Here is a 12,949-nt window from a genome sequence, read left to right as displayed (position 1 = left end):
AAATACTCCTCCCTCTCAGATCCACTTTCCTTTCTGACACCTTTGTTCATGCAACAAAACTGCCTCCAAGCTAAGAGTGCTCTAAGCAAAACACACAGCTTAGGGAGAGTGTTTAAAATATTATGAAGAAATGAAAGAACTTCCTGAAAGCTAGATTTTCCTGTTAGAGTGTTACTTTCTGGCAAGGGGTAGTTAAGGTTTACAACATGATTTTACAAATCCTCCAACACACCAAAGACTGTGCTCATTTTAGACATTTTTTCTGTTTTATTGATGATCTACATTGAGTTATCTCTTATGTGAACAAGACTTTGAAATCGACTGGTGAGATGTAATGTAGCAGAAATGTCTTCTAGTTAAAAAAAAAAAAAATTCAATTATTCCTTTTCCACTAGAAAATTAGATCAAATTTGAGCATAGCTGTATTATTTTGCACAAACCGGTGATCTTTTTATTTCTTTTCTTGCTTCCACATGATTGCAATGCTTCTGAAAGCTGCCAGGACGCATTAAAATCATTCATGAATTTGTAATAAGGGTCTTGGGTTCCACACGGCAAGTATTTTGCAGTAGAAAGGATACATTGCCAAAGGATTCATCCTTGTTAATAGCATGCTCTGTAGCTGTGGAACACTGGCCTTTCAGACTTGAGCAAATAATTGAATGTCCTTTTGGCTCTGTTCCACTAATGACCCTCTGGAATAGCACAGAATCCTGAAGTCAGAGAGTAAATGGGGTCGCTTCTTACTGGGATAGTCTTCTCAGTGTATTTGATATCCTGCTGCATTAAACAAATCCTGATTAAATAAAAAGTAAGGCTTGCACTTGAACAAAGTGTTCAGGGAGGTAGGAGGAGCTACTTGTTTCTTTTATAGTGATTTGGAAAAAAAATATTAAGATTGCCATTAATGGAGTGAAAGTGCCTCTGTCTGTGTGTGTGAAAGTACCAGAAGAAGCAGCTGAATGTGCTAAAAAGTTATGTAGACTGAGAAGAAGAACATACTGACCTAAAGATAAGGTATCAAACAAGACAAAGAACAAGTCCAGGGCCAAAAAATACACAAAGGCAACAAACATTAATGAAATTCATTGATTTGTGAAGAGTGAAACAAAATAGTGAGGTGAAGTATCCCAAACACCACTCCCTCCCAGAGAATATAAAAAGCAAGTTCAAAATCAGTTCACTCACCAACCAAGAAATCCAGAGACATAATGAGGAATTACAGACAGCATCCCTCCTCTCTGTGTGATCATACACATGATCTTGGCCAGACCAATTAAACATACACACTTCTGGTATTTCCCAGTATGTGGGTTTGAAGGCATAAAAAGAAATAGTCAACAGTTTACAGAGATTTTGTTTATAAAATCACATTCCCATTCCATGAGACACAATACTGAGTTTTATCACACTCATTCCATATGCACTCTAGTTCTTCAAAATCTGTCAAAACCTCAAGTTCCCAAGTAGATGATGCACATATCCCCCTGGCAGAGGTGTTTGCTGTCATTGCTGTTCTGCAGCTTTGTGAAAGGTCGAGGGTTGCATGGCAAAGATTGGCTTCACAAAACTACAGCAATAAGGTGATCTAGGCAGCTTGAATGAGAATTCACATGGATAAAACTGTCACAAGTGGACACAGCCAGCACAATATCTATGCATTATTTAAATTCTTCTTGAGCCTTTAAAACTAGACAGTAAATGGATTACAGGCCTTGACTGCCCTAGTTTCATCATCTTAAAACACTGCAGCCAAAGAAAAAAAATAGCATTAAATGAAGATCTTACAGATTATGTGATCTGTTTATGGTATGGCAGAACATGCATTTATTTTCTTTAAAACAACAGAGGAAGTTATGCTGAGTCTTTCAGAATTATTTGAAAAGAAAGCTTAGTGTAATACTGTAGAATCACTGTGGAAGTTTGGGAGATTTATGAGTTTGATTATAAGATGAAAAATTCTGGTTTCAAGTTGCCACCTCAGAGTCAGAGCAGTTTCCAAGTTTTCATGAAAAGTTTCTATGTGCTGAAAATTAAGATGCTGTGGAAGTCTGTACCTCCTGCTACACAAAGCAATGTGCCAATCCAGGAAAGTCAGAAGATGGAAACTGGATTATCTCCTTGGTGCAAAAGGCAGTATCTCCTAAGGTATGCTAGCTCAGTCTCCTCACAGAGATCAAGAGGCCTCACTGATCACCAGTTTGGCCTGTCTCAAAGCAAGGACAGAAGTGGACACAGATGCCTAAATGAGGACTTCAATGCAGTTAGGATGACCAAACTGTGTACCAGAAAACTTATTGCAGTATCTTCCTCTGAATGTGTCTGATTTCCTAGATGTCCTATCCAAAGTTATGCCCTGGTATATTAAAACAATTTCATCTCGGGGAAATATTGAGTGGTTCTGCACAAGCCTGTCCAGATACTCCTTCATCTGAGGGGATGGATACAGCAAGCACATTAACCTGCAGTATCAGCCACTTCAGAAACAGCAGTGGCAGCAACTGCTTTCTTAAGATTGCCAAAGGATGAGCAAGATATACATGAGATGCGGTATTGAGCAAATCTTTAAAGTATTCATGCAGTCTCAGAAATCCCAGCCTCCTCTCCTTTCCTCTCTACATTTCTCCCAGCCACTTCCACTTCCTTGTGAGACTAAAAATTCAGGTTTCCTCACATGCTTCCTTCAGAAACTGTTCAGTTCTTTGCCGCACTATGGCAAAGTTTGTAGCAGTGGAGCAGGAAGAAGCATTAGCAGTCGTAACAACTTCTTCATAAATGTCTGCAGTGCAGTTATTTTCTTCACTTCTCAGTGCCTCTGAGCACTACTCCAATATAAACACGAAGAAGCAAAAGAGAGAACATGACCTAAGTAGAGGAGAAATCTTCTGCTCACTAGCCCAACACAGCAAATGCTGCCAGCTGGTTTGTGTGTGTTCTATTCAAATGGCTGCTACATCTTGCATCATGTGAGGCTAATAAATATGGTAGCTAGGAGGAAGCCCTCTCACTGACTGGCATCTATAATACTCCCTTGCCTCATTTCTCCATATCCAGATACTTTGAAAAGCATGTTTTTATTTTCCAAATCACAACATGTAAGGCATGGTTTAGACTGCAATTCTCATAACCAGGCTGCATACTTCAGCTTCAAACGATTCCTTCAGCTGTGAAAATTCACCTTCAGGGATAAACGTCCATGAGGATCATTTTGGAGCTGTGCCTATCACACATGTGACCTGACATCTGTGTTCCTGAGAGCCATATGTGTCTGTTGAAAATCAACTGTGTTTAAGAGAAGACAGGCAAACCTGTGACCCCTACAAAGAAAAGACAGAGGAGTAAGGACACCAGCCATGATCTGATGATTTAATAGAACCTAGCAATCAGGCTACTAGATTGCACTTAATAGTATTTAATCAAGAGGGATTGCTCCATGAAAAAAAAAAAAAAATCTGGTCTCATTTATACTTCTATTGGTTCCACTGGGATTAGTGTTCTGTATGAATCATAATGGGACACTGATAGCTTGGCCAGTGCTCAGACAGCACATCAGGGAAGGGAACTGCATATAGTAACATCACATCCTGATTGGAGGCTTAAGAGGCAAACCCCAGCAGTAATCACTTCCAAGGGTAGTAACTCAGTTCTTATTGCCTTCATAATGACTTCACAGTTATTCAGTCAATGCAAATGTAGCCTGATATTGAGCATCAAGAAGATAAATTAACAGTAAAATGAGTCGTACTTACACATCCATGCCCTACTTCAGCAGAGGACTGCAAAAACACAGCACGTACTCTTAAAGTATGTTACCCTCCTCTGTAGGGTGCTGAGATGGCTGAAAAAGAGGCAGGAGGAAACCTTTCTTTACTAAATACTGTATGAAGAAAAAAAACCAAAGATATTAAAATTTAGTAAGCAAGTTTTCCATTGGAATTAATGAATAGTTCATGTTATAGAGTTCATGTTACCCATCATTTTGGCTGAGAGTGAAAACACAACAAAATTATTTTATGAGCTTCAGATTTGGCAATAACAACATACATGAAGTGCCAAATTCCAGGAAGCTGGCCTTATTAATTTTTGTATAAGACCCACTATTCCAGACAAAACAACTACAGTCTAATTAACTAAAAGCAACAAACAAACAAACCCATCAAAATTGGCATAAACCGTAGCAGTCAAACCTAAGCAAATTTAATCCTGCTTGATGTAAGCTTCCTTCCTGCCTCTCTCCCCAGCTCCAGGCAGTTTCCTTCTGTGTCTCAAGTCATGTTGGAAATAACTTACAAAGAAAACTCTTGGCTGAGGACCCCAAATGTGTTATGGTCAATGAACATATCCCCCAAAGACTTGCCCTTACATCCAAAATGGAATACAATGGATTCGACAACTATATGAAGGATTCTACAATAATAGCAGCTAAAAAAAATCCATCCAAAATAAATCAAGGGATTATCATCAAGCTGGATATAAGACAATGAACAAAAGCTAATGAACAGAAGACTCGCTGTGTCATGTCTAAAATTAGACTGCATTGACATTTGCACTGTCATGGGTTTGTGGAATACTCAAAGACATATTATTGTTGCAAGCATCATACATATCTTTAACAATTTGATAATTAGAGCTAGCTCAGTACATTACTAGTTTAATGGGTGCTGTGCTAATTTCATAGAGGAACAAATGATGGAGTCATTATTAAGATGGACAATTAGTGCAAGTTGTAACACTGAAAAAAAAATGTGAAACAGCAAGTCTTATGAAGTTCCTGAAAGAAACAGCACAAACAGAAGGGAAGTATTACCTCTGTCACTGTCCCCTGACACAAATGCTCCATCCTAAAGCCAACTCCCTCAGTCACCTGTACAGCCAAAACCAGCCTTGGTGGCAATACAAGATGCAGCAAACTGCCAGCACAGGGAAAGAGATGGGAACACAGCGGTGGGGATGGAATGAGAGGGTGGGAGAAGTTGGTGTTTCAGATGATCTGAAACTGACATAGAATCATGCCTTAAACTGCTTAAAATAAGCAGGGTCACTTTGAGAGAAATGAGTAAAGGAATATCATATGAGTGGCAATCCCAGCAGACTTGAGAACATTGCAGCCTCTGTCTGAAATAGGGATGAGCAGGCAGGACAGGCTGTGGAAGACAGAAAGCTTCTGCCAAACTGCACCTGGCTAGAGTTTCCACCAGTGCTTCCACCATACAGCACTGGTCTCACCTTATCACAGCACCTGAAACTGAAATAGAGGAGTGATTCTGCCCAGGAGATGCAATGACGAAACTCCAGGTTACAGTCTGAAGAAATCCAGCCAAGTAAAAGAGAGAAGAGAGAAAAGTAGTGGAACAATTGCCCTTGTATCACTGTAAATGAGCACACTGTAAATGAGCAGTAAAATCTGACAAAAAACCAAAAAAACAAAAAAAAAAAAAAAAAGGAAAAAAGAAAAAATATACTGGATTGAAAAAAGAAGAAAAGCATCTGAAGTTGAAGCTTTGAGACATCATGCCACCAAAACACAGACATTTCTTGAACCATCTGGGTAGTTTGAGTTCAATCAACGGTGTGTTTGCAAAATGTGTGGTTTGATCCATATTTCGCCGAGCTGGGAAGTGACATATCACAGGTCTGGTGTAATTCCTTCAGAAATTCATTTTGGAGCTTTCTACCATAACAATGCTAATAAACTGTAAGTTGCACAGATGAAGAGAAATAAAAGTTAGTTGCTAGCTTAAATTATGGTTTGAAGGTCTCAAAAAAGTGTACATGCACTCAGAGAATCTCCAAACACATGATGCTGAATTCAAAGCAAAGTGCTGATTAGGAAAGAGATTGTTTATGAAAGTTTCCTGAAAAACAGGGTATATTAGACCATGGAATAATCTCACAGGAAAGAAGAGCTGCAAAGCCTGGCATCTGTGGAGGACAAAGTAACATCCTGCTGTAAGGGCAGACTCTGAGGTAACAGATCCTGAACGCTCAACTGCTCCTGTGCTTGATGAAAGCCAGGTTAACATGAGAACAGGACAGCTGCTCAACGAACATTAAATGTGACAGGAACAAGCCCCTACATCAGCAGCTCTCATTTTCAACACGACCTCTAATACTGCAATTGCCTGATCCATTCAGCTTGGTTTCACACACACCTCCTTGTCTTCATGCCACTTCACTTTTACAATTATAACCTCTTCTATAAAACCAGGAATATATCTGCAGTTTTCCTCTAGTACAATTGACTATAGCATTCCTCGAAACGCCAGCAAATTGGCTTTCCTTTCAGACCAGGCACATTTTTACACAAAAGCATTTCCAGCCCCAGTTTCTTCTGCCACAGCCGTTTCGTAGCCAGAAGAATGGACGCTTATTTAAAGTGTCAATAATAGAAAGTAATACGAGCGTGACACATCCCGAGGCGCTGTGAGCTGCTCCTGAGGGAGCTGCTTCGGGAGCACGACCCTTCCCCGGGATCTGCCGGTCACTGTCACACCTTTATGGGATCAGCCCGGTCGGGGCAGCTCCGCTCTTCATTTAGTGCCGGGGGTGGTGGCGAGCAGCGACGATGCTGAGAGCTTTCGGTGCTGGAAACATTTTTTTACAATGAGGTGTTCCGACTTCGGCTTGCAGAGACACCGCTCTGTTTCTTTCAATTAACTAATGTGTTTTCAGCCCACCTCCACTAGAATTTTAACACCAAACCAATCCACAACAAAGCAGACCAACCAAGCCCCTGAGCCGCGCTGTTTCAGCACGCAAAGCCTCTGCAGAAAACTCATGAATGATAATTTTAAAACGAAGCATTACTGAAACACAACACCGCTAAGTCCATGTCGGCGGCTGGTCCTGCCAATCTAATTGCAGCTCGCAATCAAGGTGACTTTAAAAACTTCCCCTTGCAGGAAAAATCCCCTCACAGGGTCAGTCCCCTCAGAAGGACAATCCCCTCAGGAGGACAATCCCCTCACAGACTCGACCCGCTCACGGGCAGCCATCTCACAGACTCAGTCCTCTCAGGACAATCCCCTCACAGACTCAGTCCCTTCAGGTGGACAGTCCCCTCACAGACTCAGTCCCTTCAGGAGGACAATCCCCTCACAGGCTCGGTCCCCTCAGGAGGACAATCCCCTCACAGACTCAGTCCCTTCAGGTGGACAGTCCCCTCACTGCCCCAGTCCCCCCACAGTCATCCCCGCCACTCCCTCCCGGCGCGCGCCCCCTCAGCCTCCGCCCCCCTCCCTCCCCGCCTCCCGGGCGCGCACGTGCTGGAAGCAAACACCGCGCGGCGCATGCGCGGCCCGGCCGCCCCTCCCTTACCCCCCCGCTCGGGGCCGGCGGGGCCGGGGGAGGGGCCTCAGTCTCCGGGCGCCTGATTGACTGATGTCATTTCCCCGGCTCCGTGCCGCGCCCGCCCATTGGCTGCTCACGGACCGCTATCTGCACCGCGCCGCCTGGTTGGCTGTTGCCGCGCCGGCCGTTGTCCTATCGCAATTCGGGCCACGAGGATTAGGGCATCTAAACCCCGCCTCTCGCTCCAGCCCCTCCTGCCGCCAACACTAACTCCGCCTTCCCCGCCTTTTCCTGCCTCCCATTGGTCCAGAGCGGCGTGGCTCCTCCCCCCTTCCCGCGCGCTGAGCTCTCCGATTGGGTGACGGCCGCGCTCACTCCGCTCCCCCCCTCAGCGGCGCCTGATAAAGTTTTGTTGGGAGGCACTCGGGCCCCGCCCCCTTGTCCCGGCCCCGCCCCCCGCGGTCCCGGCCCCGCCCCTGACCTGCCCGAGGGGGGCGGCCGTTGAGGCGCGCGCGCGCTCGCGGCGGCGGCACCTCCCGTCCCCTCCCGTCCCCTCCCTCAGTCCCGCTCGGCGGCCGCGGCGGCAGCACCAGGGGTGCCGCTCTGGGCAGAGCTGTCTCCTTCTCCGCCTCAGCTCCGCTATTCCCGGGCACGGTGAGCACAGCCGCGCGGAGCCGGGCTTTCCCCCCGAGCCGCCCGCTCCGCGGCGGGGGAGCCGGGGCGGTGCTGGGGCCGGCGGGGAGGCGAGGCGGGATGTTGGGATGTTGTGAGGCTGCGGGGCTCTGCCCCCGCCCTGGCACCGCCGAGCCGCTGCGGACGCGGCCGCCGCTCGTCGCGCCTGGCGCTGGTCACGCTTGTCACCCGGGACCAGGCTGGGCTTTAGCATCGTATTTCATGTCTGTCGTATTGCCTGGGAAACTTCCCCAGCCCGGTACAACTTCGAGCAAAAAGGCAAAAGAAAGAAGCCCGAGTCATTTCATTTAATGTTAGAGCTTCTGGAAAACAGAGCCCGGCAAGTTCCTCTTAAAATATAATTGCAACATCACTCCTTTAGAGGAAGCGAGACCTGGAACATAGGACCGCAGGGAAAGCACTTAATCTCTCCTTTTGTGTAACGTGGGAAAAGATTGTGCTTTTCTGTGCCGTCGGACGCTCCGCTGGGAGGTTTGATGTATTTTAAAGTGTTCCGAGGTTTTTCAGAAAGATTTTAAGTGCAAATTGCTCCTGTAGGGCTCTAATCCGGTGAATTGGAAATGAGGTTGGGTATCGGAAGAGTCTGCTGTGCTGTTTTTCTGTCCTTTTGGATAGAAAACGCGAATGAAACCGTACTGATGCTGGACGTGGCTGGTCTGAAATTGGGGTATATTCACTCGCCAGCCGATGGTTCTGACCCCCCTTTCTGAAACTTGTGTGCGCTTTCTTCTGCCTTTGGCTCGGCTGACCTTGCTCAGCAGAATCCTTTGTATCGCTGCTACTTCCAAATCTTGTGTAACATCTGCCAGTGCTACAGAAATCCATAATGTAGTTAGGGTTTTGGATGTCCGTCTTGCTTCCTGTTTGGTTTTTCTCAGAGAGATCTTCTTGAAAGTCAAAGACTGAGATTAATGCTTTTCTTTTTTCCCCTCCTTCCAATTCAACAGATGCAGTTTATGTTGCTTTTTAGTCGCCAGGGGAAACTGAGACTCCAGAAGTGGTATGTCCCATTATCTGACAAAGAAAAGAAGAAAATCACAAGGGAACTTGTTCAAACAGTATTAGCCCGCAAACCGAAAATGTGCAGCTTCCTGGAATGGAGAGACCTGAAGATTGTCTACAAAAGGTGGTTCTGTCTCACTAACCTCGTAATTGCCATGCATTACAAACCGTGTATTAAGTAGCAAGAAGATAATGAAGGTTGTTTCTATTTTGTTGGGTTTTTTTTTCCCTTCCCTCTGCTGGCTACAGAGAAGACTGACTTTTCTCTTGAATCTAATTTGATAACCAAGCAGGAGCCATTCATGTGTGGAAAATCACTCATGCATTTAGAAATGTACTGAAGAGATGAGCTCTCTTCCTACTTGCATAAGGAGTGGCAGTTCTTGGTACTCTGTTTAGGTTCACACATTACATATGTGTTTGTTATTTGTATGCATTTCAGATTTAATAAGTGATAAAAAATTATATAAATATTTACCTCAAGCAGTGGCTTCATAAAGCACCTGAAGATGTAACTTGCTTTTAAAGGCTCATAGAAATAATTTTTCGAAGTACTTGGTTTGGTTGGGTTTTTTTGGTTTGCTTAATTTTGTTTGTTTGTTTCATTTTTGTTTTGTTTTGTTGTTCCTCTTAAGTACAGAAAGGGATTTTTCAGAATTGAAAAAGTCATGGCTGGCTTTCTTTTGGTGGAAGTGCCATTTAATTTTCTTTGCAATGATTTCATTTTTCAGTTGTTCCCTCACCTTTCTAGGAGTGTTTGGGGAGCATTTTTTAACTTTGTGCTGATCTTCAGAAGGTATCACAGTTTAGTGGTGTGACCATAATTCTTCTCCAGACATAACAGTAATCCTCCCCCTGTTGTGGTATTCTGCATCTCTTCCAGCTAAAGGTGGTGCTGCAAAGCCTTGAGTTGTTTCTCTTCCCTTGTAAACCTCAGAAGGTTTATGCTTTCCTTCCATCTTGGAGATGGTAGGTAGTTTGTACCCCACAGTAAACATTGTATTCACTGTAGGTAGGACAGAAAGGACTGCCCCAGAAGTGAGGAGCTTGTAACTCTTTTCCAGGATACCAAATGGGTAGTATCAAATATGTTTAGATGTTTTAAGTGCTGCTCTCGTATATACCTTGGTTTGTGTGAAGACATGCATGTGAATATTGCTGGTCTGCCTAATGCATGTAGTTCTTCAACATGAGGAGGAAAGAGGAGAAGCAGTGCATGAGGCAGTGTAAAGAGCATCCACAGTTCTTCTGCCTCTTGATTTCCTCACAAAACTCCTTGAACATGTCTGTACACAAGCGTGCTCAAACACTTGCTGTGCTTGCTTCTGTATTAATGCCTGCAAGTGCCTTTTCAGCTGGGCATTCATGGGGCTAAATCAGAAGAATGAAGCATTAGTAGTCTGTTTCCTTCCTTACAAAGTCTTGAACAGCAGTAGTTGTTCTGGGGATGGTGCCACAGAGCTGCTTTCCTCCTGTTTGTTGCTGTCAACAACTAATTGTCATGTCCTTTTGTGTCTAGAGAGCTGGTGGAAATTTGGGTAGGACTGTTTGAGTTGCTGAATGTTGTGGTGTTTTTGCATCACAGTGGTGTGTTGTGGGTCCTGTGGTCAAGGAGAATGAAGAAATTTTCTGGGAGATCTACGTCTGGCTAAAAATGATCTAAACTGCAGTCTGTCTGCTGGACTGCTGGTGTGCACAGCTGACTGCAGTAGCTTATTTCACTCTCTGCAGACCAGCCTGGCACAGAGAGCCTATGAAACTGCTAAAGATGAGCTTGCACCAAGCTAATGAACATCTCAGTCTTTTTTTCTTTTTTTTGACTGAAACATTACCAGAAGGACTAGGTACAAGAGGTTGATAGGTTTAATGTCTGTTTGTGGTAACGCTGACATCTCTTAGGTTTGTGGGACTTGTTCCATCATTGCACAATAATTAAAGATTATGAGCACCAGGTAGTATGATTTCTTTCTAAAGGGTGACTTTTCGTAGCGGAAAAAAGGGTGGCTAAAAGAAAAAGCAGAAGGAAACTGTGGCTTGTGAAATTGCAAAAGGTTCTCCCAGTTCTTCTTGAGCATCTCTAGAGGATCTCTGCTCAGATTTGTTCTTGTCTGATCTATTGCTGGGAAGGATCTGAACCTACTGGTGCAAATGTTTTTCAATATAAGTTATAAAAGTATGTGCCTATTGCTATTTTGAGTCTTAAATTATTGAAATTTCAGTGCTGTTTTTGTTTTTAGAGTGTGTTTATTGTTCTCATGTAAGAGAATTGAACCTAGATATTGCATCTCAAAGAATGATTGGCAGTATCAGAATTACATTCAAGGATCTCATCCTACCTTTTTGCAGGAACAAAATGAACTCAAACGCAGAAGTTGGCAAGACAGTAGCTTTAACTTCCTTATGATACCTAACGTTTATTAAGACTGCTGGACTATTTTGATTAGCCTCCTTAGCTCTGTAGCATTTCATCTCTATAGGATTTTTTCTGAATCTTCAAGGAAATAGATCTTAAAATTCATCTAAATGTACATGATGTAGCTTTTATTTCTCTCTGGTTTCATACATGTAGCATTTATAATGGCTACAACATAGGCTCAGTCCCTGCCTCCTTAAGTTTTTTTTCCTTCAGTACTACAAAACATGGACAGAAAGGTGCCCAGCTTTTGTTGTGGTGTGTCAATTGGCTTATATGTATTCTGTAGCTGGTTTGGGAGACAGTTTTTCAGGCTGATAGACACCAAAAGATTAAAAAGAGGATGTGAGCTTCTAACTTCAAGAAGCGTAGAGATTTGAAGTGACTTGCTGGGAAAATAAAAAATTAAATATGGGAAGCCAACAACAATTATGCTTTATGAAAATAGAGGGGGAGTCATCTGCAGACAGCTGATTAGAAACTTAGCAAACACAACTGATATGTTTGCTCTTCACATTTTTGTCATTTAAAAAGTAACAGTGGTTTTGAAGCATATAGGGTAGAAGTTAGTGCAGCTTTCTCCCTATGGCAGAAAAAATGCTTTAAATGTTAAAATTTCTAATTTTGCTAAAGAAGGAACTTGGGATGTGATTCTTTTTTTTTTTTCTTTGAAGATTTCCTCTGTTCACTATTTTAGCTTCTGGCACTGTGAGTTATTTTCATTGTGTAGTATACTGCAGTCAAAATCAGAACTCAGAAAAACATAAATTTTATTTTAGCATTTGGTTAACTGCATTCATGGGACTTAGTTATTGTTGATTAGTTACTTAATTAAGGATTGTGGCTTTGCTTTTATGTGTCAGTTTGGAACTGTATTTGGAATATGATATTATGAAACTACCATAGCATTTGCTGCTCCTGATATGGCAGTTGTCTTTTACTTTTGCACAACATAACCAGAAGCGGATGTTATGTTAAAGCCTTACATCAGAATAAGTTCCAAAACTTACTTTCTACCCTCCCTTCACTGAAAGAAGCAATGAAAGAGCCCATTGTGCAGGTATTGTGCCTCTTAAAGTATTGTGAACTGAAGGTACAGCCATGTGGCCAGTGGGATGTGCCAGTTGGCATGGTCCCTCTTTTTCCTTATGCATAACTTTGCCAGTTGCACCTCTTAGAAGTATTACTGTGGTATTGATTAGGTAGCTTTGTAAAACTGACTAAATGCAATGATTATAGTGAATTAGATACTTGAGATTCATAATTTTAATTAGATCAGGTCCTCCTTTGTACAGGATTCTAGTTTGTGTGGCACTAGGAAGACCTCAGTATCAAGAAGCAATGGCTTTTTCTTAGAGAATTAGCAGTATCAAATTCTTGTTCATTTTGAAACTGCTGGGGGCTATAGCCTTGCTAAAATAAGAAACTGGAAGAGTGCTTTACTTTGGTAGACTCTGTCCTGGAGCCTTAGAAGTTCATGTTTTATTAAAGAAATGTTGAAGATGTGGGACAAGAAAAAAAGCTTTTGTCGAGCACAGCATATTAGTGGTC

General features: G+C 43.0%; 1 protein-coding gene and 1 long non-coding RNA gene across 7 annotated transcripts in view; one reads left to right on the top strand and one right to left on the bottom strand.

Moving 5' to 3' along the window:
- Positions 1-309: 309 nt before the first annotated feature.
- LOC306805568 lies at positions 310-5,203 on the bottom strand. Its single transcript, XR_013775244.1, has 3 exons — positions 3,750-5,203; positions 3,141-3,317; positions 310-1,596 (listed from the first exon to the last, which is right to left on the bottom strand). It is a non-coding gene; the product is annotated as an uncharacterized lncRNA (long non-coding RNA).
- Positions 5,204-7,756: 2,553 nt separating this feature from the next.
- AP1S2 (adaptor related protein complex 1 subunit sigma 2) overlaps positions 7,757-12,949 on the top strand; it is a 28,574-nt gene continuing 23,381 nt past the window's right edge. For 5 of the 6 annotated variants that reach the window (XR_013775238.1, XM_079313344.1, XM_079313345.1 and 2 more), the window contains exons 1-2: positions 7,758-7,944; positions 8,931-9,109. Coding sequence is in view for 5 of the 6 variants with exons in the window: in XM_079313344.1 (XP_079169470.1) it covers positions 8,931-9,109 (179 nt within the window). In the remaining variant the exon portion in view is untranslated. Of the gene's footprint in view, positions 7,945-8,930; positions 9,110-12,949 lie in introns of all 6 variants that reach the window. The other variant, XM_079313348.1, reaches the window with a different exon arrangement.

Source organism: Erithacus rubecula (genome assembly GCF_903797595.1).
Source record: "Erithacus rubecula genome assembly, chromosome: 1".
In the NCBI taxonomy this organism is placed as follows: domain Eukaryota; kingdom Metazoa; phylum Chordata; class Aves; order Passeriformes; family Muscicapidae; genus Erithacus; species Erithacus rubecula.
The sequence above is the reverse complement of the archived record's forward strand: the minus strand, read 5'-3'. Positions and strand labels throughout refer to the sequence as shown.